The following is a 26507-nucleotide window of genomic DNA, read 5'->3' as shown; positions in this document are numbered from 1 at the left end:
GCAGGTACATGTTTACAGTTGGAATTCAGCATAATTTGCGACAGATGACAGCTAGTTTTTCAGCTGGAAGACATTAATAGTTAGTGGTCAGCGATATGCTGTTATTCTGGTTTTCCTGGTTTAAGTGCAGGTTCATTAAACTTGATTTGGTCACAGTGGGAAAATTTTGCTTTCATTTTAGTCGTGTACTTGGTAGCGTAGTTGATTGCGTCCGTGTCAACCCCAGCGCGCGCGTGGCGCTTAAACCTGCCTTGCGTGATGCGCAGAACGTGTGCGCACTAACAAAAGTAGGCACCGTCCTTAATTGTCACGCTAGTGGGACGTTATTAGAAATCGTAACGATTTTTGGCAACGTGGTAACGAAAACCCCGAGTCGGAGACTGGATTTTGTCCTCAGCTGGTCCTTTTTTGCTCCGACTGAGGAGCAAAATAGAGAGAATATAATGCTCTCTTCTACCTATATCCTAAGTGTCAAAAATCCCATTCTATACACGGTTAACCAATTCAAGACTTTTTTTATGAAAAAGCAGTTGTATAACGCTGTAGATGTCTTTTTCTTGGCGCCGTTTTAAAATATTATCGCCAAACGGAGAAGACCTCATTAGAAATTAAAAAACAGAATTCTCTTCAATTGTTCGGCTCGATATCCAGCTATTTTTGGAGTCCAGTTGTTGCATGATCCTCCTCGCAACGTATGGTGCGGTGTAGGGCACGAAACATTTGCGTATCACCGTCTGAGTACTTCAGGAAAGGGAAACCTGTTCGCAGGCTACTCCTGGGCAAGTAACTTAACATTCTCACTTGCCCGATGGGCAAGAGATCAAGCAAGTCATCTGTCAACTATATTATTAACACAGCAAACTAAGACTTGCCCAGGGCAAGCAAAATTTGAGAGCCCTGAAGCGTTTTCCTTTGTAAGATGAATACAGCTGTTGTAAAATGTTACGAGGTCTTTGGTCGGAATGTTTGCCCTTTTTAGTTGTCCACGAAAGTATAATCTAGCTGGTACCTTATTAGATATCTACGCTACATGTAATCCATTAGAACCATTATCGTTAACGCTGTTGTGGTTTCTGATAATTCGCTGTACACATATTAGAATTACATGGGCTCTGGGGATTTAACCGAAACACGGCAATTACCGGCCGTAACAATTATTGGATGACGTTGAGCAAGATATCGTGATGTGTCAGTGGCGAGCAGTTTTCACATGAGTGTCGAAAGTAATACGCATTTGCTTTGGTTTTCCATTACCATGCTGTCTTTGTATAGTTCCACCGGCCTGAACACGTTTAACTGAGGTTAAGAGTTGAACACGTTTTTAGGCCAGACTTGCGTATGTTTACGTGTGAGGACGCACGTTTAATACATAGTAAAACGAACCAGTAAAACACTCAATAAAAAAAGCCGCAACGCTCACAGCTGATTCAACCGGTCTACATCCAAACTAAAGGTATTTTTTTGTTTTTATAACTGCTGTCGTGTTACGCGTCTACTGTACCCGGAAATATTGTGGTCGTCGCCCATCTGAAATGGCAGCGATACTGGCAGCCGTCATCTCACGGACTGGGTTTCAACAGACGCGGAACACGAGCGCATCACGTAAAGTGATTCGAGTCAACAACAGATCGATTCGCGCTGCAATTCAGTGTACTGCGAACTTACGGTCAAATAGGACTCCTCTGCTCCCTGCGTGGAAAGTTGACGTTTCCAAGCATTACTGAGCTCTTCGTCGAAGAAAACTATTGCAACTTCAACAGCGGTTAGTTTACTTAAGAAACAGTTAAGGGGATGTAAAATCCACGGTATATGTAAAGTGATATCTCTAATGATGAACAAATCAGACACTTTTAACGTACTGGGTAGGGAAGAAATAAGTAATCACGATTTCTCAACATCTTCCCGTAAGGCAAATATATATATGAACGTACGACGTATATTTCATGAAGCTTGTCTGACCGAATCTGTAACCTACCATTGACACGTTTTATTTCTTGACTGAGCAGAACTTGTGAAAAAAATACCTCTGAAAGTGTTTACACGTTATGGTTATCAGTTTTATTAGTATTTGTAGTATTGGCTGGATTCGTAATTTTTTTTTTTATCTACAAGTATTTTCAGTGTTGACTTCGACTTTGTTAGAAACTTGGTAATATTTCTAGGCTTCAGATACTTTCCGCACAATGTACACATAACGTTTTAGCCGGTGACACTGAAAACGTCAATATTTTGCCGATTGAACTTAATGTAAACATGAACACACTGAAGACTCTTCATTCACGGTTTTCAGCTTTTTAAACAGCCACGTAACGAAAATTGCTCATATGCTGCTGAAAAAAAAAAAACAGCTGAAAAGTTTGTCAGCTAGCCAAGTATTTTGCATATCTTGCATATCTTTGCGTATCTTGCAACGTTCCAAAGTTCAAGTTTCGCGAACTCGGAAACTTGTTTTGTACTGAGACGCGTGTATATTTCAAAGGGTCAAGTTTATGCCCCTCAGCATACAAAAGTGTCAGAGCATAAAAACGTTCCGACTTTGAAGAAACATATTTTCGCTTTTTTTTTCCTCAGACATGACTCTCAAACTTGGCTATTGTAGCAACTTTAAGGTGTTATTTCCAGTTGTGTCAATAGATTTGGGTTTCTTAACCAATTACCTAAAGTTGATAAACAAAAAAAACCTACAATGGTCTGTTATGTTTGCGCTGAATGTAACAATATTAAGCTCAAAGCTGCAACGGAGCTTCAAAACGCGAAAAGTCTCGCGCGTTCTACAATGAAATGAAGATCACATAACTAAAAAAATGAAGCGCATTTACTTCATTTATTTATGAAGGACCAAGCCCAGTTTGTCGTCGAAACCTTGGGAAAGCTAACCGAAGTTAAACTTAGCAAGCTAGGAGAAACCGAAATCTCAAGATACATTGGGACGTAGCCATGCACTAATGATCTTTTAAAACAAAATCTTTTATCTTTAATTTTTTCCTGACGTTTTTCTCAGTTCTTTTTCAAATTTCAATCAACAGTTGGAACGTAATTTTCAGTCGCTTTGTTTTTAAATTTGCAGATTCATAAGAGTCATCGACTTACAAACGTGATGGCATTTCGATATCTGCTGCTTCCGTTGTGTTGTTTACTTCCTCTTTTGCTGGTAAGTTTTGAATTTTTGTACTGCCGCTTGTGCTGAATAGTTCTTATCCGCCATAAGAACCATGATTTCTCAGTGTAGATCGCTTGAACGAGTACATCATGTCCAGTCCTAAAAGTGAAACTTCCTCACCGTTACCATATTTATAGTATATTTTACTTTCTCTTAGTATGTATGTGTGTGTGTGTATGTGTTTTTTTGACCTTTTTTCCTTCCATTGCTTAACTACTTTTTATCCTAAATTCTGATCATTTTGTGTGCTCATGACAGTATTTTTATTCTTTTGTTAAGTCTTAGATATTTTTAAGGTGGTCCTTTACGTAAGCCTTATATTTGCTTCCCTAGGCTTCCTTGCCTTATACATTAATGGTTTGTAAATATATTTATAAATGGTAAATATAAATCAAGAACAAGATCAAGTTTTGTCTGTATAGTTCAAACCATGCCGTCAAGCTAAGCAGCGTCCTCAATAACATCAAGCGGAATTCGATAAAGTACAGCAAAAGGATAATTTTAATTTCTCTTCAGCAGAATTTCCTACATACCAGTAAAGCGCTTAGAGACAGAAATTTTGGAGAAAATTTATGTTTGAGTCCCTCGACGTTTACCCATGTTTCTTATGGACCTTTATAAATAATTCTGTTAGAATTGACATTGATTTCGATGTATTTTGCATCTAAACTTTACTCACAATTTCCGTCGTTGCACTCCTCGCACATGCTGCATCGGAGTAACACCGGAATATTCGCAGTTTCGCCAAATAAATATGCGTAAGTCTATTACTGGAGATTGGAAGAAAAGTTTCGTGAGAGCAAATCAAATACAGTCCAACCTCCTCTAAACGACCACCCAAAATGACAACCCTAGGCGATCGCTTACAGGAGGTGGTCACTTACGGACCTTAAGAGAGCTTGGACCATATTGGGTCAAAATTTTGCCTCATTAGCATATGGTAATTGCAGAGACTTTCCCCATGTTTTTAATGTTTTATTCATGTGAAAAGTCGATTTTGAGAAAAATATCCTGTACTTCCCATTGAGAAATTTCCGTCTCTTGTACAACCAGGAATACGATGATAACACCTTTTTACCTCCTTTTCGCCCTATTATCTGTCAATAACTATTGCTCGCTCACGGGAGGTCAAAAAAGACTAAAGAAAATTGCACGTTTTTAGCTCTAAAAGTGGTCGCGGTAGCTTACAAGAGGTTCCCACAATTAACATATAATGATTTGACTAGGAAACTTTTGGTATTTTGGAAAACTGGTCGCTGAGGAGAGGTGATCGCTTACAAAAGGTGGTCGCAACCGGAGGTTCGACTGTACTGCGAAAATCATTACGAGGAATTGATTTTCCGATAGACAAAGATGAGCGTGTTTGCTTTCGAAAAGATTTCTGATTTGCAGTTACCCTCAGTAGGCTTGATTGTATGCCTTGTTATAGGCAATTTAGAACAAATGGCCATCTTTCCTCTAAAACCCAGTTAAGCTCAGTTAAACTGCAAACTTATTTATAAAACACACTTATTTTCTTTTTGCTCTCTTTGCAGCTGTTAAATTGTCTACTTAGTTTTTTTGTGCATAGTTTTGGTGACTTCATGGATTGTAACTAACTGAATATATTAATTTCAGTCGATTGAAGTGCTCAGCACTTCTTCGGTAAGTGCAACACGAACAAAGCGTGCTGCTTCTTCTATTCAAGATCTTGCCGTTGAGTTGGCCAAGACACAGGTAAGTTTAATTAAGGTTATGGAATAGTTAACTCGTTGCATGCACTTACTTCTTTTCATTTGCAGTTAAATGTGTTTTAATGTGTGCGTTTTATTTGCAAACAAAGTAATATTTGGCGCACACATGTACATGCAATATTAAACATTTGATGACTGTTCCTGAGGAAAAAAGGTTTACTTTGTTTCCCTGGAATCTCTATGCTTCTCAACGAGGAGCCTAAGAAATGTTGAAATTCAAGGGAAACAAAATTAATTGGTTCCCAATCGAGGGACCAGTCATAAAGTGATCAGTGCATCGGTGGTCTTTGATCAACATTCGCCAAGCAACGGTACACTGTTACTCTCTAATGTCGTAGATTTTGTAACGTTGTCCACTCCGAGACTTTTGGCGGGAAACAATTCTATTGTTAGATGTCATGTGACCTCGAAGTATAACACGCGGCTGTTTGGTAAAAACGTTTCGATTGTTACATGTTAAAGGAGCTACGTCACGGCTTGCGCATCTTGAGAAGTTTAGCTTAAAATTTTCAAGTTCGCCGATTGTAGTGCGTGTTAATCGTCTCCATCCTTAACCATCCTTGTTCCTTCACGGTTTATTATTATCTCGGTTTGGTGTTTTCTATCTTAGTAAACTATTATTTTCAGAACGAACAATTATTCTTGTTACAAGGTCTGAAAAATTTTTTTGTAACCGAAGCTTTCGACTGTGTTGCACAGTCTTCATCAGTGATTAAAGTGAGCTCACGTTGTCACGTGAATGCAAATTGTTTAATCACGTGACAACAGATGGTCAAAAATGGCGGGAAGATCATAGCCCCCATCTCTGTTCAGTGTTGGGCGTTACCGTCTGATGTGGATGGCCTCCTTGATTTTCCTTTTGATATCTACCGACTCTTTATCAAGAATCTTGACTCCTTCCCAGTCGATCTCGTGGTTGGCCTGAGACCAGTGTTCCCGGATTGCAGATGTTGTTTGTTTCTGATGTTCACCCAGTCGCTTCTCCAGAGTTCTTGCTGTCTCGCCAATGTAATGCTCTCCGCAATCTTTGCATGTGATGTCGTATACCACGCCCGTCTTCTTTTCAGTTGGTGTCCTGTCTTTTGGATGGACTAAGATGGACCTCAACGTGTTGTAAGGCTTGTGGTATGTGCGGATGTCTTGTGCCCTAAAGACTCTACTAAGATGTTCTGAGAGTCCAGACACATAAGTGAGGAGAAAAGGTCAGAACAGGTCCACAAATCAGGAGAACAGCACCTCGGAAACACCTAGACCAACCTCCGTAGGCCTGCCTTATGTGTCTGGACTCTCAGAACATCTTAGTAGAGTCTTTAGGGCACAAGACATCCGCACATGCCACAAGCCTTACAACACGTTGAGGTCCATCTTAGTCCATCCAAAAGACGGGACACCAACTGAAAAGAAGACGGGCGTGGTATACGACATCACATGCAAAGATTGCGGAGAGCATTACATTGGCGAGACAGCAAGAACTCTGGAGAAGCGACTGGGTGAACATCAGAAACAAACAACATCTGCAATCCGGGAACACTAGTCTCAGGCCAACCACGAGATCGACTGGGAAGGAGTCAAGATTCTTGATAAAGAGTCGGTAGATATCAAAAGGAAAATCAAGGAGGCCATCCACATCAGACGGCAACGCCCAACACTGAACAGAGATGGGGACTATGATCTTCCCGCCATTTTTGACCATCTGTTGTCACGTGATTAAACAATTTGCATTCACGTGACAACGTGAGCTCACTTTAATCGCTGATGAAGACTGTGCGATACAGTCGAAAGCTTCGGTTACAAAAAACATTTTTCAGACCTTGTGACAAGAATAATTGTTCGTTTATTTATACACCAAGGTCAAGAATGAGCGTACATAGTCATATTATTTTCAGGTTTTCTTCCAATTTAAAGCTAATTTTGTACGTGGCCAAAATAACTTGCTGTTTTGTAAACTTTTTGGTGATTTTTTTGGGTATATTTGGGGATAGATAGCTTTTCTCAAAGGATTCGTAAAATTTATGGAAATAGAAAAATTTTGAAGATTTGATCAGTGTTGTTTTAGAATTAGAATTTGAAGTTGGAAATTGGTAGACGTACACCAAACAATTGCCCACCAACCCGGGATGCCCTTTTGGGGGCAATCAACTGTCTGGTGGTGTTCCAAACACCTTTTTTCCTTTTAATCCCTCTTTAAACTTCCTAAAATTTCATTTAAATTCATGTGTACCACCGTCTTAAGAGCCTGATATCGTCTTTATACACGTGTTTTTAATGCCATATAGGGACGAGCCAGTCTTCAAGCGAATGATGTTATTTTAATCTGATTTTATTTAACACTGATTGTTTTCATGATTATTTCATATTTCTGTAGCTGCTCAAAATGATCGTCAACGAACAAGCTGACCTGGACAAGGCTAAGGAGAGTGTTCATATCCTACAGAGAGGTTTGCTAACGACCACATTTGCATCAAATTAGTCGCCGCGGTAGAACGCACAAAAAGTCGAGGAGATTCTCGAATCTGTAACCGAGAAATGCGTACATGTGTGTACATAGATGTGTGACTGATTGTGCGTTGCGACTGAAATACATATCAACAGGAAAAAAATACAAGTACAAAAATACACAAAAAAAACCGATTAGTAGAGTAAATCTTTGACGCGAAAGGCAATCGATAGTTTCCAAGGGAAAACCAGTGAGAAAAACTTAAAAATGAAGTTGTGGATATCGATACACAATTTGAATTCTAGTATGAATAAATACTCACGTAACTTTCCCGACAAGGCTGCGTACAAACATGAAAGTAAGAGCAAGTAAAACACAACTGAATTCCGGGTTCGACCCCTGGCAGTGGACACTGAGCAATTCCCTTTACTCTGACAGTGCCTCTCTCTACCCAGCTGGTGTATAAATGAGTACCAACGAATTTAATGCCAGTGGCGGATCCAGACCTTGAGCTAAGGCGTTGGGGGCGGGGCGTGGGAGGGAGCGGTTTTGTTTTGCTTGCCTTGCCGGCTTTTCTTCCCTCTGTGATTTCTTCTTTTTTACCCAAAATACGGGGGGCGGGCGGGCCCTCCGGGCCCCTCCCCTAGATCCGCCGCTGAATGCTAGAGAGTAACCCTGCGATGGACTAGTATCCCATCCAGGCGGGAGGGAAAGGCGGGGGGAGGGGGGTGGGGTAAAAATACTCCTAGTCGCTTCATGCTACTGAAATCGGAGATAAGCACCGGCGTGATGGGCCACTTTACTCGTATGCAGACTTTATCTTTTTACCCTTGTTTGTTGCTTCTCATGCTGGAATGATCAGCTCTGCTATTTAACCTTACTTTCCTTTTTTGCAAAATTTCATGCTACTGGAAAGTTGTCCGTCATCTTTCGTTTTCTTTACATTTGGATGAATGGAAACAACATCTGGAGAAATTTAGGCGAAGAGAAATTGAACTGGCAGTTCTCAGTACATTAAATATTTGAGGAGTGGTAGGTAAGGTAAAGTCTGCTTACGAGCCAAAGGGCGGAGCATCAGGCCGGCGCTTATCCTGGTTTCTGTAGCATAAAGCGACTAGGAGTATTTCTACTCCCCCCTGGATGGCATGCTAGTGAGTGAGTTGGAGATAAAAGACAGATATAGGAGAGAGTAACAGCAGAACCTCCTGACCCCGCCCTCTCTCTTTTGATGGTTTACAACCAATCCCGAGAGATTCCCAGCATGACTGCCATGCTGGATGACATTAACAAAAGTAGATTGTTGCATATCTGATGATGTCATTTGGGACGAAGGATTTTTAATTATTTTCCTTGTAGTGAAGCTTTACGTCGACTCGCACACAAGCATAATTGTCAGAAATCTATTAAATCTATTACAGACGCTGTCAAAGCTTCGGTTTTTAAATATCCGTATGCTCAGGACACAAATGCTGAATATCGTGACTGACTTATTCGCCCCCCACCCCCTCCGTTGAAAAGGGAATCATGCAATAATTTCATTTTCATTTTAATTAAACTCTTCCTTATAAGGTTGTTCCTCTTGCAACTGGATCAATTCTCAGTGAGAATGTTAAGCTTTTTAAGCAAAATTATGTAAATTATCTTAAGGATTCATATATAGGGCTCCACCATTTTTCTGTATTTTAAGTCAACTTTACCTAGTATTTAGTCATTAGTCATTTTATTTATTAGATTTTATGTATAGCGTAATGAGGGCCACTAGTTTGTCAGTGCTAGCTGTGAAGTGCTTTTACCCTCGTTAAATAAAGTTCTTCTTCTTCTGCTGCTGCTGCTGCTGCTCCTCCTCAGGTGTCAGGATTTAGTCTGTTCTCATGTGGTAAAATATAAACCAAATAAGATTTGTCTTAACTTTTTTTTCTTGAACTCTTGCAGACCGTTGTACTAATATCAATTCTGTTGGTAAACCTGTCACTCACAATACTCGACAGTCCTCACAAGGAGCCTGGATGAAAGACCCGCTAGGAATCATGGGTACCGAGACCATATTCGTTATGGAGAGATATAGCGGAAAAAATGTTGTTGAAGAATTTGAAAATATGGACAAGTTCAAAGCAGGAGTGACTCGTAAGACATACATACTGCCTTACAACTGGGACGGAACTGGAGCAGTGGTATATGGACCATATCTCTATTATAACAGGTAGTGTCAGTTTAGGTGTCCTGCGCAAAACATTTCATTAAGGCAGGTTTAAATAACTCTCTTTTTGATCTTTTGTATGAAAGATATCAGTTGCTACCCAAAACTGCCAAAACAGATTTTTAAAAAAACTACAATTGCTGAATTTTCTGATCATGTAGAAAATTTCAGATTCTGTTTTTTTTTTAAACTCCCTCCCTCTCTTTCTTTCTCTTTATATCTCTTTATTTTTTCATTTATTTATCTATTTATTTATTTATTTTATTTCTTTATTTTTTTATTACTTGCTTGTTTTGTTTTGACGTAACAGAGATAATTCGGCCTATATCGACAAGTACAATCTGCACGCAGAGCTCATCGAGGCCACAATCACCTTGAGCTCTTTCACACCAAGGAAGAACAACTACCAGTGGGGCGGATACAGTTCAATGGACCTGGCAGTTGACGAGCAGGGATTGTGGGTATTATGGGGTAGTACTGGAAACAGCGGGAAACTGTACGCATCCAAAATAGATGTGTACAAAAACGTCGTCACTCACAGTTGGGCACTGAACACAGGTAAGCGCATAATATCAATCACTTTAACATTTGACCGCTATCAACGAGGATTTATATTAGGATGGGAATACCACCTCAAACTCAGATTGATTGAGGCAATTTCCATGTTTAATTTTTTTATTGTTATTATTTATCATTGTTTTTTTTATCTCGCTTTTTGCAAGAGGGCTGTAATCATTAACAGTGATGATGTTTCAAAGAACCACCGGCGTCACCAGGCATGCGTCTACGTTGAAGGGTCCGTGCAAAGTTATTGCTGAGGCCACCAGCGTTTTAAGAAATGGTATCGTTTCTTAATTTTCCGCGCACGCTCAATACATAAAGCAGCAACGTAAATTGTGTGCGCAATATGCACGTAAAACGTTAGCGCAAACTTCTCCTTAAAAGAGAAAAATCTCAACAAGACAAAGAGTATAGCAATCATGCATGGGGTCATCTATAATTTCACACGCAAAGTTATGGTGTATTTTGAATGTGGCAATCAGTTTATTATCTCATAGCTCCTTCTCACAACGAGAATGACTGCGTTTGAATGAGACAGTGGGTTTGTCTTTTTTTGTTTTTGTACAGAAACAATGAGCTCGATGGGCAATGCTTTTGTGGTCTGTGAAGTGATCTACTGTATTGACAGCTATAACATCAATCCCACTACCATCAACTTTGCTTACGACACCAAGACAGGCAAACAGTGGAACCCCAACATACGGTTCACAAACCAATACGGCTACAACTCCATGGTGGATTATAACCCCAGAGAAAAAGTGCTGTACGCTTGGGACAGCCACCGTCAAGTTACTTACTCTCTTACTTAATTTGAGAAACATTGAATTCGCGAAAGACACGAATTGAAACTGCAATAAGCGTAAAAAACTCTCTTGGCCTTTAATAAACAACTCCACAAATCAAAACGGCGTGGTACAAAGAGTGTGCATACGAGCGGCGTAGATACAAACAGCGTGGGTTGAAACTAAAACAGTAAAGGAGCAAAAGTTACAAGTTGCGACTAAGCTAAATTCGAATAAAGAAATAACAAAACTGCAAAACGAGGACTGTGAATTACACTTACATTGTTTCGGCCAGAGAAAACTGTTGTGAAACGGACTGCGAATGACGCGAAGAGACTAGCACGAAAGTTAAATAGAACTGCGCTAAGCGCGGACCAAAATGAACTGCCCCAAAACTGTACTGCAAAGCTATGATATGGAAAATACGCTAGAACATGCGGAAAATAAAACTATAGAAACTTAGAAAGGCGCTAATGAAGATGAAACAGCAAAGAAACGCTAACGAGGGCGCGAAAACTGACAGAAAGGAATAAACACCTAAATTGACGCAAAAAAAAAGGACGAAACAAAAGGACGAAAAGAAGTATAAACTAATTTGCGTACGCAAAGGAAAAACAAATTACGCAAGAACGAATAATAGAAAAAATGTCACACTTGGATCTTACATACCGGCCCCATAAGTGAGGAGCACACGCGAGGCACTTAAATTAAACAATTAAAGATCTAAGTGTCTTTCTAAGAGTTCTTAATGTTCTCTTCTCCTGAATTCAGAAAATTGCACAGAAAATAACTCCAAAGGGAAAGTTCAAGCTTCTATCAGCAAGCAAAGCTTGTCAATTGGCCTCTCCAAAACTGCTCCTTTTACTTTCACCCTGGTACGGCGCACCAAACCTTTCTTGTCGGCGAAGACTTCTACCACTCTACCAAGGGGCCATGAATTGCGAGGGGAATTTTCCGCGCTCCACTTCCGGGTCTCCGTCTTGAAGACATCCAAGCGATGAGGGGTTCCTAGGCCAATCTTCTTCTGACTTCCAGAGAAACTCCGGCCCCAGTAACCATCTTTGGCAGCTCAACAATGCAGTGGCAGTCAACGCTCTTGAAGCGCAATCTCCAGGATTCGCTACACCTTCCACATAGCGCCACTGATCTGGATTTGAGCCCTCTCGTTGTACGGCAACCCGATTGGCAACAAACGTGTGGAAACGCGTACTTTCGTTCTTCATATAACAAAGCACTGACATGCTGTCTGACCAAAACACGGATTCGCAATTAGGAGGCATCTCCAGCTCTTCCTTGAGCATCTTGTCTTGTCGTACAGAAACGGTTGCGGCCGAGAGCTCTAAACGAGGAACGGAAATAGCTTTCAAAGGAGCAACGCGTGATTTTCCAAACAGGAAGGAACAATGAATTCGGTCCTCATGGCTGACCAGTCGAAGGTAAGTCACTGAACCATAAGCAGCTTCTGAGACATCAGAGAAGCGATGCAGCTGAGTGGATTTAACGGGACCAAAATCCTCTGGCTTTAAACAGCGACTCACAGCAAACTCCGAGAGCTTTGGAACATCTGCTAGCCAATTTTCCCAACGTGCAGCGTACTCAGTCGGGATCTCGTCATCCCATCCTAGCTTAATGCGACAAAGATCTTGAAGGATTTCTTTTGCGGTCAGAACGAACGGTGCCAGGAATCCCAACGGATCAAAAATAGCACTCGCTAGAGACAAGATACCCCTACGCGTTGGTGGACGGGAGCTAATGTTGACTCTGAAGCGGAACGAGTCGGATTCTACACACCATTGAACTCCTAGGGGTCGCTGAACAGGCAACTCGTCCTTCCTTATGTCCATGTCCTTGATGTCCTTTGCGCGCTCCTTCTCAGGGATGGCTTGCAGAACATCACGGCTATTGTTGACCCATTTGGTTAGCTTGAAACCACCACGTGATAGTGAAGTGCATAAACTGCCAACATGCTCAATGGCTTTCTGCTCGCCAGGGAGGGACTTCAAACAATCATCAACATAAAAGTTTCTTTTAACTGTGTTGATGACGTCAGGAGGGAAGCTGTGACGATTATCTTCTGCTGTCTTGCGGAGTGCGAGATTTGCGCAAGCCGGTGATGAGATGGCTCCAAACAAGTGAACTACCATCTGATATTCTTGTAATTCGTGCGCCATGTTGCCATCCTCCCACCAAAGAAAACGCAGAAAGGAACTGTCAGGATCGGGAACTCTCACTTGGTGGAACATGGACTCTATGTCCGCCATAACGGCCACTCTCTCTTCACGAAACCTCAACAGGACTCCTATAAGCGAACTGGTTAGGTCCGGGCCCTTGTACAGCATGTCATTGAGAGACTTTCCCATAAATTTGGCCGAACAGTCAAACACGACGCGGATCTTTCCTGGCTTGCGAGGGTGGTAAACACCATGGTGCGGTATATACCAGGCGGTGCCCTTCGCGGGGCTCCTCTGATCAGGGGACACTTTGCGTGCATATCCTTTGGAGAGAATGTCTTCCATAAAGGCCTTATAATCTTGGTACAACTTCGGGTCTCGTTCCAGCCTTTTCTTCAACCAAATGGCGCGCTGCCAGGCCTGAGCCTTGTTGCTGGGTACAGGCGTTTGGCGATCCTTAAACGGTAAAGAGATTTGATAGTGCCCATTTCTCAATTCCACCGTCTGTTCGGCGATTTGCATAAATCTACGTTCGTCTTGAGACATCTCTGTCTTGCTATCAACGGTGGGATCAGTAAAATCGCGATTGTAGAAGTCTTCTATCATCTGTTGGAGCCGGTGATCGACTTTAGCAACAAAAGTGGATGACCGTGAACTATGGTGACGACGGCGTAAGGGACCATTTACCGCCCAGCCAATTCGCGTTCTTGAAGCATAAGGACCACCGTCTTGACTGTGTTTGATATCAAGTGGATCGAGAGCCTTGGGAACGTCACTAGCAATCAAAAGGCCAACCTCAGCGTCGAGACGAGGTAGAAAAACTCCTTGCAAGTGGGGCCACTGATCAACGTCGTCCTGAGTTGGAATGTCACTGCTGGACACAGGAATCTCCGGCCCGGTGTAAAGGGTCGGGAGGCTAATCCACTCGTTCTCATCCAAATCGGATACAAGAAGGTCGCGAACCAGGAAGCTGTTGGTGATGCTATTTTTCTTCTCAAGAGTAGACAAGGATATCTTAACTTGCTGACCATTAATCCCGAGCTGCTTCATGAGCGATTCAGTACAGAAACTGGAGTTGCTACCGTTATCCAAGAAGGCGTAGGTGATGACGCTCTTATCACTATCTTTCGCTCTCACTCTAACTGGTATTACGGCCATGCCTGTCCTACGACCCTCTCCCGAAGTCTCACTGTTAGCACTGGTGCCCGTTTTTACCATGTGACTACAAACTTGAGTGCTGATTACGTCCTCCGTACCCACTCCAACGTCGACAGCTGGTCTCTCACGAGGGCTAGTATGTAAAACAGTAGGATGCCGTCCTTTACAGTTCGAAATCTTGCAATTTTTCCTCTGCGGGCAAAACTTTGCGACATGTTCGGTGGATAAACATCCAAAGCACAGCTTTTTGGACAATAGGAATTGAATTCTCTCTTGGTAGGGTTTCCACCGCAATGACTGACAATCCTCAAGGGCGTGGTTTCTGCTACAATAGAGACACCGATTTTTCCCTTGTGAGGGCCCCTGATCGATTCCAGATAGCTGAACCTTGCGAGTCTGAGGTCCCTGCTCTCCATCGGCGCGTTGACTTGGCTCCTTTACACCCTGCGGAACCGTCTCACTGGTAGGACCTTCACTATCGCCTACATGTGCTAAGAGACTGAGGTTCTTGGGATTGGATGTCTTGCCACCAGAGGACCGCTGACCAGGCGCCGATCTTACGGTATCGGATATCTTGCCAAAGACTGGGTTGGTTAGTATTCTTGCTTTGCGATCAACAAAGGCAACGAAGTCACTGAACTGTACTGGCCTTAACTGTCTGTCCATGATGTCATCAGCTAAGCGACGCCATCTTTCTCTCATGCTGTAAGGAATCTTGAGCACCAACGTTTGAATGTTTCCTGGCTGATCAAACTTAGAAATGTACTGGCTACCTGCCAATGCGTTCTTGCAACTTGCGAGAAAGACTGAAAAACGATTCAAAGCCACACCATCTTCTGCCTTTATGCTCGGCCAATCGAGGGCCTTCATCTCGTAAGCGGATGTTATGCGATAATCGTCACCATACTTCCTTCTCAAAAGCCTACGAGCCTCATCGTAACCTTCTTCCGCTGGTAAATGATGACAGGATCTCACAAGTTCCTTAACGTCCCCTGCGGTGAACTGCTCGAGGTAATAGAGTCTATCAGTATTGCTAAATGTTCTGGATTCAACCAAATTTTCAAAAGCGCGAACGAAGGTGCGGTATTCAATAGGGTTTCCGTCAAACACAGGAACACGGGGCTGCGGAAGTTTGTTTCTATTCTGATTATGCGCTAGCAATTCCATTATTCTATTCTGCTGAAACTGAAGAGCAGTCTGTTGCCGCTGCAAACCAATCGTTTCCTTTCTCAGATCCTCGCCGACTGTACACGCTTGATAATCAAACTGGCCGTAAGGAACAGAATCCATGGACACGCCCTGGCCTGGGTGGTGCACCTCGCCTGGAAAGGACCTTTTCGCGCGGGGGCTGGTACGAGGGGGATCCTGATCCTGGAGCTCTGTCTCCAATTTTAAAGGCTTCACCTCCAGTAGAGAAGGGGAAGTCATTGCTGCGTAGACCCTCTCCTTAGCTGTTGTCTTGACCATTTCGGCTTCGAGGTTAAGGCGTAATTCTTCCTGCTGCAAACGAAACTTTTTCTCTTCGAGTGTTTGGCGCTTTTCGAGCATAGAAATTTCGGCTTTTAACTCGGCAATTCTTGCGGCTTCTTTGGCTCTCGCGGCTGCAACTGATGAAGCACGGCCACCACGTGAACTTGCTCGACTTGAATGTTTTGAAACCTTGGAAGCACCTGAAGGAATTGGTGTGCCAGCACAACTAATTGAATCCTCGGGATTCACCGCCGAATCTACTTGAAGCGATTCAGCTAATAGCTTGTGTTCAATATTAATTATCCAGTCGACGATCTCCTGACGGAACACACGAACCTTTCTCTCTTTGTCTTCAAGATAGCGTTGACCCTCAATAATGGCGTTCTCATCCAGAATTTCTCCGACGTAGTCGCGATGGGCCTCTTTGAATCTTTCAAAAGCGTTGTCCAAGTAAGGAAGCTTCTCCTTAACCTCCTGAAGATTATGATCATCAGTAAGCAAGCCAGAAATTTCATTGGAAATGGCTGTTACGGTAGATAGATGACCAGACCTTGAATTTTTCTTTAAACGAAGTGTTTCCAGGTTAGACGCCTCAAAATCCAGCGAACGGTTTGGTTGTCGCACGCGTGTTCCAACTCGCCGGGCGGCGGGATCTGTAAGCTGCTTGCGGCTAAAGCTCATGACGAAACGACATGTCACCAACAATTTTCAACGATGAAACTGCAATAAGCGTAAAAAACTCTCTTGGCCTTTAATAAACAACTCCACAAATCAAAACGGCGTGGTACAAAGAGTGTGCATACGAGCGGCGTAGATACAAACAGCGTGGGTTGAAACTAAAACAGTAAAGGAGCAAAAGTTACAAGTTGCGACTAAGCTAAATTCGAATAAAGAAATAACAAAACTGCAAAACGAGGACTGTGAATTACACTTACATTGTTTCGGTCAGAGAAAACTGTTGTGAAACGGACTGCGAATGACGCGAAGAGACTAGCACGAAAGTTAAATAGAACTGCGCTAAGCGCGGACCAAAATGAACTGCCCCAAAACTGTACTGCAAAGCTATGATATGGAAAATACGCTAGAACATGCGGAAAATAAAACTATAGAAACTTAGAAAGGCGCTAATGAAGATGAAACAGCAAAGAAACGCTAACGAGGGCGCGAAAACTGACAGAAAGGAATAAACACCTAAATTGACGCAAAAAAAAAGGACGAAACAAAAGGACGAAAAGAAGTATAAACTAATTTGCGTACGCAAAGGAAAAACAAATTACGCAAGAACGAATAATAGAAAAAATGTCACACTTGGATCTTACACGAATCTAAAAGCAAATGATGAAAATCGACAAGCTTGCTGATTGCTTCGCTTTTTTGTGGAAGACACGCTCAAAAAAAAAAAAAACTTTTAGTTTACAATTTGAACTCTTTTAGACTTCTGATTCAGCCTTACAAATTAAATAACACCTTTTACTCATTTCGCGTACTGAAAACCCGTCGGCAGATCTCAACTGGCTTTTCGAGTCAGAATTTTCCTCTGTTCGTATCAGCTGGCTTTTCAGATAAAAATGTAATACTTAGATGCAGTGAGTGATTTTAATGAGCACCAAGATCTTTTATTAGGAACTGTCTCTGATTGCCAGAAAAAGTGTAAATTGTAAATGTAGTTGCTGACGAACTCGAAGAAAAAAACTGGCCTAATTTTGAATCAAAAGATCAAAGTGTTGGTACAGTTAAAACTGCTGTTAGTACTGACTGCTAAAATAAAATATGAAAAATACATCAGCTGGCTGTACATTAGAGAATCTGTAAGTAATAAACACAAGGATGATTTTTTGAAAAAAATTATAATGCCGGCAATTTTGTTTTTTGAAACATTTGACTCTCACAGATTGTCGGGAGTTAAACCGTGCTCTTAGAAAGGGATTGGGACTGGAGTTGGCTTAGCACGAGACGATTGAAGAAGGCCAAGGGGAAGGCAGGAAAATCTAAAACGTTGAGTACACATCTGACCGGATTGGCAAAAACATAGCCATAGAATTTTACTTGCCACTGATAACCTTGATACAATTCTGTCCTAGAGCTAGCTTTCCACGAGGCTTATCGTGGCTCAAATTACAGCAAATAACTCTCCTGTATGCCCTTTGAGGCCAGGAAGACTAAATTCACTGTCTTTTCGTTGAATCATGAATTGTGCAATTTAATTAAGAGTGCTTTCAACATGAAATTGGAGTCTAAATCAACACGAACCAGAAGCATATAGGTGATATGCTTCTGCACGAACGTACAGATATCAAAACCGCGGCGGAGAACTAATCTATCGCTTTCTAAAGGCCTGCATCGTCGTAAATGGGCTGAACAAGAGCTTCCTACATCGAGAATCGATTGAACCTCAAACAAACTAGGCCATAGTTAGCAGTAAGCGGACACTCAACATGTTGTCGTTACGTCAATTATCGCCCGGAAGCCACGCAAATAAATTTCTTCCGCGCTAGCGAATCACAGACAGTTCTGATAGTTAGCTAAGCCGAGAACGCCTAAAATTGATAAAACAAGGAAATTCTACTCCTGATCAGCGGGAAAAAAAAGCAGAAAAAAAATGAAAAAAACAAATAAATCAAAAAACACTTGATTCAAGGGAACAAGACTGCATGACCCAGAAAGGTCGAAAAACGAGCGTGTCTAATTTCTGTCGATCTTTGTAAAGCATTTAGAGTCAAACTAGGGAATTCCCTGAGCAGTTTAGGACATTCTGTGCCAATATATGTCTGAATTTATGAAAACCGTTTTAAAGACTTTGCACCAAAATAGCGGGCATGTTCTTGGAAAATCGGTTAGCTATATATTATAACTTCAATTTGTTGCCATAATTCTGCAACTGGAGACTACTATACAGATCATTCTAAACGTCGAGTGAGTGTCTTCAGGCACACAAAGAAATTAACAAATAGGCCATTACCTTTAGCCTCTGTGCCAAAACGAGTCGTCGTGCGTCACCAAGCAATTTATTTTGTGAAAGGAAGTATAGAGCTGATGCTATGGCACCATTTACACCATAGAGTCTTTCGAATTTTATCCAAGTCATTTATATGTGCCTCGTTTTTTGACCCTTTTAATATTAACAGTATTTTTCGTAGGTTTGAGATAACTTGCTTGACTGACCTGCTGACCTATCTTTTTAGCAGCTTGTTATTACCCTTCAGTTTACTTTTTTTGAATTTTGTTTTTACCTGCTTGCCATGATCTAAAATACTCTAGGTGTAATGTTGACGTAGTTACTAAATAAAATAGGTGAGCAAGTAAGTAACGAGGAAGTAAGCAAGTAAACGTTATACATCTTGAGGTGGTTTCTTTTTTAAAATGTTTTTATATTCCCCAAATATCATGACAAGGCTGTGGAAAATTTACTATCCAAAGTTTGCATTCATTGAAGAGTTCGCCCAAGCATTCCAATTTTGCGCGTACCACTTTTATTTTACTCGAGTTGTACAGAACTGAATTAGCAATTACGGCCGAGTTTTGGTAAAACTCGGATACAAGTTGCACCGTACCGATGTTAGGGGGTTTAGCAAACCACGACGGCGACGGCGACGAGAGCGAAACCAAACAAAAGGTTTAATGAGCAGAACAATAGCTGTGCTCGTGCGTTTAGAATCTTGGTACATTTCTTTGCCGTCCTCTTCAAAACAACAACGTGAAATGACTAAGGTCTGCGTATCTTGGAGAACGCGAACCGCAATGGCTAATTTTTGGTGTCTTCTTTTGGGATTGAACGCTGCCGGTGCATGTTTAGCCTAAGCAAATTCTTAGACCGATAGGCGTACTGAACTGATTTACAGAGTTGCGACATTCGAAGGCAAAATATAAATTCATTTTTTACAAGGCGTCGTCCCCGACGTTGCCTAGGTCACGGAGCTTAAGAAACCACGACGGCGACGCCGAGGATAACGTCGATTCAAAATGATTTTATATTTTACTTACGAATCTCGCGGTACCCTAAAGTCATTCACTTTGTTTATCGCTGTCAAAGCTATCACGAAACTGAATCTAGGACACATCGTTAAATTTGAAATAAAAATTTTAAAAATTAGCCGTCGTGGTTCACGTTATCCAGACAGCACATAATTTGGTCATTTCACGTTGCTGTTTTGCAGAGGACGGCAATGAAATGTACCAAGAATAATAACGCACGTGCACAGCCATTGCTCTCCTCATGAAATCTTTTGTTTAGCAACGTTGCTGTTGCCGTTGCCGTCGTGGTTTTCTTAAGCTCCCTATTGCTAAAACTCCCTATTTTCAACCCTGGTTTAAATAAGTGAAAAGCAAAGGGAGGTTCAGACATATTATTTTTACCTCGCTAATAGCATATAATGGCGCGTGTCTTTTTGACTAAACCGGCGGTCTAATATCATAATGCACAATTAATTGGCACACGCTAGCCAAACTTATTGTTTGATTTGCTGCACATCATCGCATCACTGAATTTTAGCTTAAGTAATTAAACGCAAAATCCTTGTTTCGTTATTAAACAAAAAGAACGCCATATATAATTGAAGTTTGCGGCATACACGAGTCCTATTGCTCTTGATCCTTCGAAGTGCTTAATAACAGAAAAAAGCGTTGTTGAAAAAACAGCTAATGCATATATGTGTTGAGCATTCGCTTCACGTTGCAGAGAGACTACATGCAGCAGATTACGCGACATTACCTTAACATGACTGACAACAGTTTTCAGCATTTTCCAACATTCCTGATGGAACATCATTTAGAGCCGTCTAAACCTTCTGGAAGGTTAAGTTGGGTCTGAACCTCCTTCACAGCATTTTTTTAACCTTTGCAAAATGTCGCATCTTCCACAATGAAACATAGGCACGCAAGGCGTGCAGGAGTTATTGTCTTACGAATGAAAAGCCTCTGGAGCTAGCGACATTTCAGGTTACTCTTAACAATAACAGTTACTGCTCTTCTCAGTAGACCGCGAAATCCACGAATACTTTTTCCCGCTTTCAGAGTAATGTTTTGACGCCACAAGTTTGTTTCAAACTAATCTAGTGGTGCAATTGGAATGCACCTGAGAGGAGAATTTTTCTAAATGCGTCGCGACGTTTTCTTCCTTTCTTCTTTCCACAAAGCACACTGCACAAAGAACTGTAAAAGTTTGACGACACGATGCGAAAAAAGTTCATCTCATGGTACATTTGACTTGATGCATTTAAATGTACCACGTGATTGGTTTAAAACTAACTCGCGGCATCAAAAACGTTATTCACAAGGTGGCTCAAAACAGTATTATAACATAACTAAAGCAGAGCGCGCGCTCTGATTGGTTAATTTAGCGTCTACTATTTGGCCATGGGTGTACGCTGCTGACGTGTGTGCTAATGTTTACAAAGCAAATCTTTTGACAGACATTGTTTCCAAAGTAATGGCCGACGTTCTTCTGCCAGAAATGCGAAACTGTCTTCACAGTTGTCTGAAGATGAAACTTTATCGAGTTACTGGTGTGCAGTCGGTTGTCATCAATGAATTTTCGCGCGCTTGTTTTCTCTTAACATGTAAGACTACACGAAAATTTTTTTGTGATGTAGCTCAATAAAAGGACTTCTGTTGTTCCAATGTCTCAATGTTATGTTATAAAACAAATGGTAAACGCCATAACGTGCACTATTGAGTTATGGATGCACTTGGGAGGTTTGCTAAGCACTCAAGAAGCTAGAGTCGCACTCGGCTATCGCCTCGTGCGACTCTTACGCTTCTTTCGTGCTTAGCAACCTCCCGCGTGCGTGTTAAATATTTCCGTCAGAAGCCTCGGCTCTAACGCGCACTTCAGCGCGAGGCATCACGCCATCACCCGAGGGGTCGCGAGATAGCGGGCGAAATTTAAAGTTTGGAAAACTCACAACAAACATGGCGGCGCGAGGCCTACCTCGTAAAACTTTGTTTCCGCCAAGTTTTCCTGAGCTGTTTGCGATATCGCTTAATTTTTACCCTCAAAAACATCCATCCTTCAAAAAAAAAAAAAAAAAAACATTCCATTAAAGCGCTGCGCTAGAACGTAAACGGAAATTGTGATGTTGATGTTGCGATCGACTGCGCCGGCTATCAATCTAAAAAACAGCAGGGAAAAAACTACTCTTCAAGCTTTTACTAGGCCAGCCTCACCTTCGGGTATTTATGGTACTCTTCTTCTACCGCTTATGCTGCTAATGACAACAGCAAAAAAGGAAACACTATTCGCGGGTATTCAAGTTTATTCGCGTGAAATTGCGGGCTTTACTGGGCAGCGGACTGCCTTCACGCGTGCACAAAGTGCGATCTTGCAAAGTCTAGATTTTAATTTGCGCGTACAACGCGCGACAAAAATTCCTTATCCACGAAGGTAATATCTCGAAAACAGATCCGGTGACCCTACTTTTTCAATACAAAAAATTATTCAACAGCAAAAGCGGAATGCCTGCGCGAAATTGTAAAAAAAAAAAAAAAAAACTGCGGAGTGGAATTTTTTCAACTTGGAAATTTCCATTTTTTTTTTTATTCAAGCAAAATCTACTCCACAGAATTTTTTCTAATTTTCCCCGTTTCTTCTTCTGTGTGCAATAAAAAGATTTTTATCAAAAAAATATGAGGTCACCGGCTTAGTTTTTAAGATAGATGCAATAGCCCTTTTCGCGGTTACCTTTGCTCATTTGCATTACAATAAAATCTAGCATGTATGTGAGGAAATTTCGGGCTATTTTGTAGTTTTAGCCCGAAATTGCCTCGCATCCACGGTGGATTGTAATGCAAATGAGAAAAATTAACCGTGAAAAGGGCTATTGATGGTAAAAAGTGGGTCAAGTTTGTTGCTATGCAACAGGGCAGTGTTACCTTAATTTATGACTTAAACACAATAAAAGGAACAGTGGAGAGTCACCTTAAAAAAATCATTGCACAGCCATTCAAGACAGAACAGTTCCAAGCCTGAAAAATCGCACCTAGTTCTATAAGTCTCAAAAAAACAGAAAACTGTTTTGAGAACCATCTTAAAACGGGAAGAAAATCGTGAGTATCGCGGTCTACTGGTATTAGGTTAATCAAACAAGTTTGTTTGGTTAGGACGCACACCAACAAACAAATTTAGAATTGTGACGTACCAAAGTAATAAGATAAAACTTCTCACCTGAATAAATGTGATATCGAGCCAAATATTATCACTTTTATATTAACAATTCCAACAGTGGCTTTGTTTACTAGAACTATAATAGAACTGTTCATAGCAAGATTGAGTCAGGCATCGCTCGGGAAGGGAGATTAAAGGGGCAGTATCATCAGAGGTCTCCTACGTTTTCTTGCAAACTATGTAAGAGTTATAAAGGTGCACTCACTGATCAACAAAACAACCTTTAAACGACAAAAAGGCATAAATTCAATCTCTAAGAGATCAATGATTTTTAGTGATTTTCGTCCAAGAGAACATTGTCAAAACGTCGGCTCGACGTTTTTAAGTTTTAGACCACTTCTTTCCTTACCTACTCGTCCGTAGCCACAACAGTTGTAAACAACTTTCGTGACTAGTACGGTGCATTTTAGCAAGATTAGGCAACTACTAGTGGATTCCCAATTAATACCAACACCTTCACTGGGTTTTCAAGTAGCACCGTAAATCTTGGTGAGACTGCTCCTTTGAGTGTAAATCATATGGCAAACGGAGAACGGCAGATTGGCGTTGATGTTCGTTTTGTTTGAAGACTTAATTTAACTACAACAACATCTCGCAATACCGTGGTCACATTCTGTTGCCAGCATTGATCGTCGTCTCTGCAGTTTTGATGACAAAACCATTAATATTGATTTAAAAGCCATTTAAGCAAGAAGACATTACTGCAGGTAAACAGCATTAATTTATTTGAGACTTGAAACTACAAGACAGCTCAGACAGCTGAAAGACTGATCAAATTAATTTCCAGCTTTCAGTGGGGGACACAAAGTCTACAACAATATTTATACAGTTTTTTGGAAGGTTCCCATATCACATCCCTTCTCGATGCCCAAGAGACTTTTTGGAGTAAAAAAGTCAGCTTACGAAAGACGTTCAGAAAAAGGAATCTTAGGGGCCGTTTACATGGAGGAGGGTGCCTCGGGGGGATAGGGGCACCCTATGTAGTAGGGTTTCCCTTCTCTTTTGTTTTATGCGGTTCGTTCTACATGCGAGATAGGGTGCCCCTAGGGGGTAGGGTTACCCTACCTTGAAGGTAGGGTGCCCCTAGGGGCTAGGGTTGACTTTTGTTGACATAAGCCCATGTAGAACGAAACGGTAGGGCTGGCTCGGGGGGCTAGGGCTATGTCTTGTTATGATAAGGCCGCTGACCACCAAGTAAAAGGCGCGAAATTTCAGTAAGAATTCAACATGGCTACGAACAACAAAGGTGAATTATTTCGCCGCTATCAGCTGCAGAAAAGCTTAGAGTACGAGGAGGAAGATCAAAACGAGGAGCAGTTAGAATTCAACGACCAACGGGAAAGCGGCAAAGACGGAGATGGAGAGCAAGCGTTCGCCTGTGAAGAAGAAGAAGCCGCGAAGACTAGCACGTGTTCAAATGAAGTTTCGACCAAGAAACGTAAAAAAATGCAAAAGCAGGCAGTAAGCAAGAAGGTTAAGAAGTTTGCATGGACGGACGATAAAGTGGAAGATCTTCTGAAGTACATAAACGATTATAAGACAAATTGTAACTTCAAAGGAATTGATTTTGAAGCAGATCTTGCTCTTTGTATGCTGCGGTGCGAAAATGCATGGCTCGTCATTACCCATTAGATTTTGGGCCGGAGGAAGTCACTCTCCCAGAAAAAGAGCTCAAGAATATGAACAAGGAAGAGCACAATAAATACATTTCGGAAAGTGAGGCAGAAAAGGCGCTAATAAAGAGTGGGTGTTCAAGAATCAAGGAAAAGCCAAGGCTTTAAGGCAAGATTATCGTAACGCCGTTAACAAAGGCTCACGAAGCGGGAGCGGGCGCATTGTGAAAGAGCATTACGATTTTTTGACAAACATTTGGGGAGGATCACCAGCCACGACTGCGTTATCGTTTGGAATCGGAGCGTTTCGAAGTCGGGCCACGGCAATATCATACTGGTTAGCGATTTGAAAGCCAACCATTTGAAGACGACGTTTTTCAAGAATTAAATATGTTAAAATCAATCCACACAACTGAAAAGCAGCGACCAAAGATGAGAGAGTGACAAGAATTGCGTTTGCCGCCGAAATTTGTCTGCGATCCGCCATTTTGTCTGTTTACTAAACTTAGCGACCACCCCTTCAAATTAGCTCTTGGCCCTAGCGGGGAGGGTGCCCCTAGCTTGCATGTAGAACCGCGGTATCTTCAACCGTACTAGGTAGGGTGCCCCTATCCCCCCGAGGCGCCCTCTTTCCATGTAAACGGGCCCTTAAAGCGGAAGAACCACTTTGTCTCCTGTATATTTAATTTGCGGTTTAACTCCCGCCTCGGAGTCTATCGATGCAAACTGTTCACAGAAATGAGAACATACTTTGGAAGCGGAAAATGATAAGAACAGCGGATGGAGATTTTCAATTTACGTCAATATTTATGAGTGATAAATTTGAATTTACGTCACAAAAACAAAAGACCAAGGACATGCTTTGTTCGCGCGGTTAAAGCTCACTCGCTTAGCCATTGTCCCAGATCGAAATGTTTTTACCACAAATCGTTCTGAGTTTGAAAATATATAGTGCCGGCACAGAGATTAGATGAACAGGCTTTGTTTTCAGCTGAAAAAGGAATTAACGCTTGTCTCAAACACATGCATTGTAAAAATTTCTCAAGTAGCCATAGGTTACACGACCGCAAGAGCGATTTAACTCTAGATCGTTTAATTGGTTCGCCTAGTCATTGGTCAATTTGCTTTATTCCACACATCACATGCTGAAAACTTAAAGATGCATGCATTGGGGTTAGATTTTTTTGCTCCACTTTGTCATAAACGCAAATTTCAATTAAATGTAAGGAAACTTATAGCAGGATGGTAATGATTCGTTCCGAACTGATGGTTTCATTTTACATTTGTATTATTTCTGAGAAGGGAGCTTTCAAGGTCAAGTACGCACAAATCAATACAATTTTCCTTTCAGGCTGAACGCCAATAGTGCAATTGGACGTCAGTCCTACAAACCAACTCAACTCGAAACAACTCCTTCTTTAAATTGATAAATAAGGGAAGGAGGGAGAGTATAGCAAAAAAACCTTTCTTTCTATCTAATTTCCAGTGTGAGAGGATTTAATTGGTGCAATCGTCTCTTGATCTTTTTAATAATAGTCCCAAGAAGGAACCAAATGTCAGTATTCTAATCAAAAGAGGCAGGACTAATAAGAGTACAGGAATGAATGGCCACTCTTTGTGGTATTGTTCTGGGTGTTTTTATTCCTTGTTCCGCATTTGATGTCGAGATTCATTAATCTTTAAATGATGGTACTTTACGGGCGTCATGACCGTGAGTTAGGTTGTTTTTACTCCTCGTTTGAAAGCTGTTCTCACAAAATAACCTCTCAGTTTTAAATTGTATTTAGAACAGGTATCCAGTTCTTTCCTTTTATGATCCAATGAAATTAATTATTTGGTCGACACGTTATTTTAAGAAAGGCTTTAACCTAAATGTTGGACGTCGACATTCCGTGACCAACAGCAGAACGGACTTTGGTCTCTGATCAGCGGATAGGAATTCTAAAGTGGGTGGACTGATTGGACATGTTCCTGTTTTTACGTCGAAACCAATATCAATAATTATCTCCCTCAGGCCGGGTCATCTATTAAAGATCGGTAAGTTCACAGTATGTTGCACGCTTTTA

At 41.5% G+C, this 26507-nt stretch overlaps 2 protein-coding genes and 1 pseudogene across 2 annotated transcripts; 2 read left to right on the top strand and 1 right to left on the bottom strand.

Moving 5' to 3' along the window:
- The first annotated feature begins 1471 nt into the window (after positions 1-1471).
- On the top strand, positions 1472-11412 carry LOC110061308 (olfactomedin-like protein 2A). Its single transcript, XM_089282584.1, has 7 exons — positions 1472-1762; positions 3068-3151; positions 4778-4876; positions 7259-7331; positions 9263-9530; positions 9838-10085; positions 10656-11412. The coding sequence occupies exons 2-7, from the start codon at positions 3098-3100 to the stop codon at positions 10895-10897; spliced, it is 984 nt and encodes a 327-aa protein (XP_089138710.1). The 5' UTR covers positions 1472-1762; positions 3068-3097; the 3' UTR covers positions 10898-11412.
- Positions 11413-11790: 378 nt separating this feature from the next.
- On the bottom strand, positions 11791-16350 carry LOC149116904 (uncharacterized). Its single transcript, XM_089280527.1, has one exon. It carries the CDS (start codon positions 16348-16350, stop codon positions 11791-11793), a length of 4560 nt encoding a protein of 1519 aa, XP_089136653.1.
- A 7421-nt stretch (positions 16351-23771) lies between these two features.
- On the top strand, positions 23772-25025 carry LOC149116903 (uncharacterized; annotated as a pseudogene).
- Positions 25026-26507: the final 1482 nt, after the last annotated feature.

The sequence above is a fragment of the Orbicella faveolata genome, unplaced genomic scaffold (genome assembly GCF_042242905.1).
Source record: "Orbicella faveolata isolate gen_17 unplaced genomic scaffold, um_ofav_v1 contig_12, whole genome shotgun sequence".
In the NCBI taxonomy this organism is placed as follows: domain Eukaryota; kingdom Metazoa; phylum Cnidaria; class Anthozoa; order Scleractinia; family Merulinidae; genus Orbicella; species Orbicella faveolata.
The sequence above is the reverse complement of the archived record's forward strand: the minus strand, read 5'-3'. Positions and strand labels throughout refer to the sequence as shown.

What these genes read in the sequence shown, in the direction of transcription:
- LOC110061308 (XM_089282584.1), top strand. Translation starts at nt 3,098, where the DNA reads ATGGCATTTCGATATCTGCTGCTTCCGTTGTGTTGTTTACTTCCTCTT. An exon ending in GTTTACTTCCTCTTTTGCTG is followed by an intron (nt 3,152 to 4,777) that starts GTAAGTTTTGAA and finishes TATTAATTTCAG; the next exon opens with TCGATTGAAGTGCTCAGCAC. An exon ending in TGTTCATATCCTACAGAGAG is followed by an intron (nt 7,332 to 9,262) that starts GTTTGCTAACGA and finishes GAACTCTTGCAG; the next exon opens with ACCGTTGTACTAATATCAAT.
- LOC149116904 (XM_089280527.1), bottom strand. Translation starts at nt 16,350, where the DNA reads ATGAGCTTTAGCCGCAAGCAGCTTACAGATCCCGCCGCCCGGCGAGTT.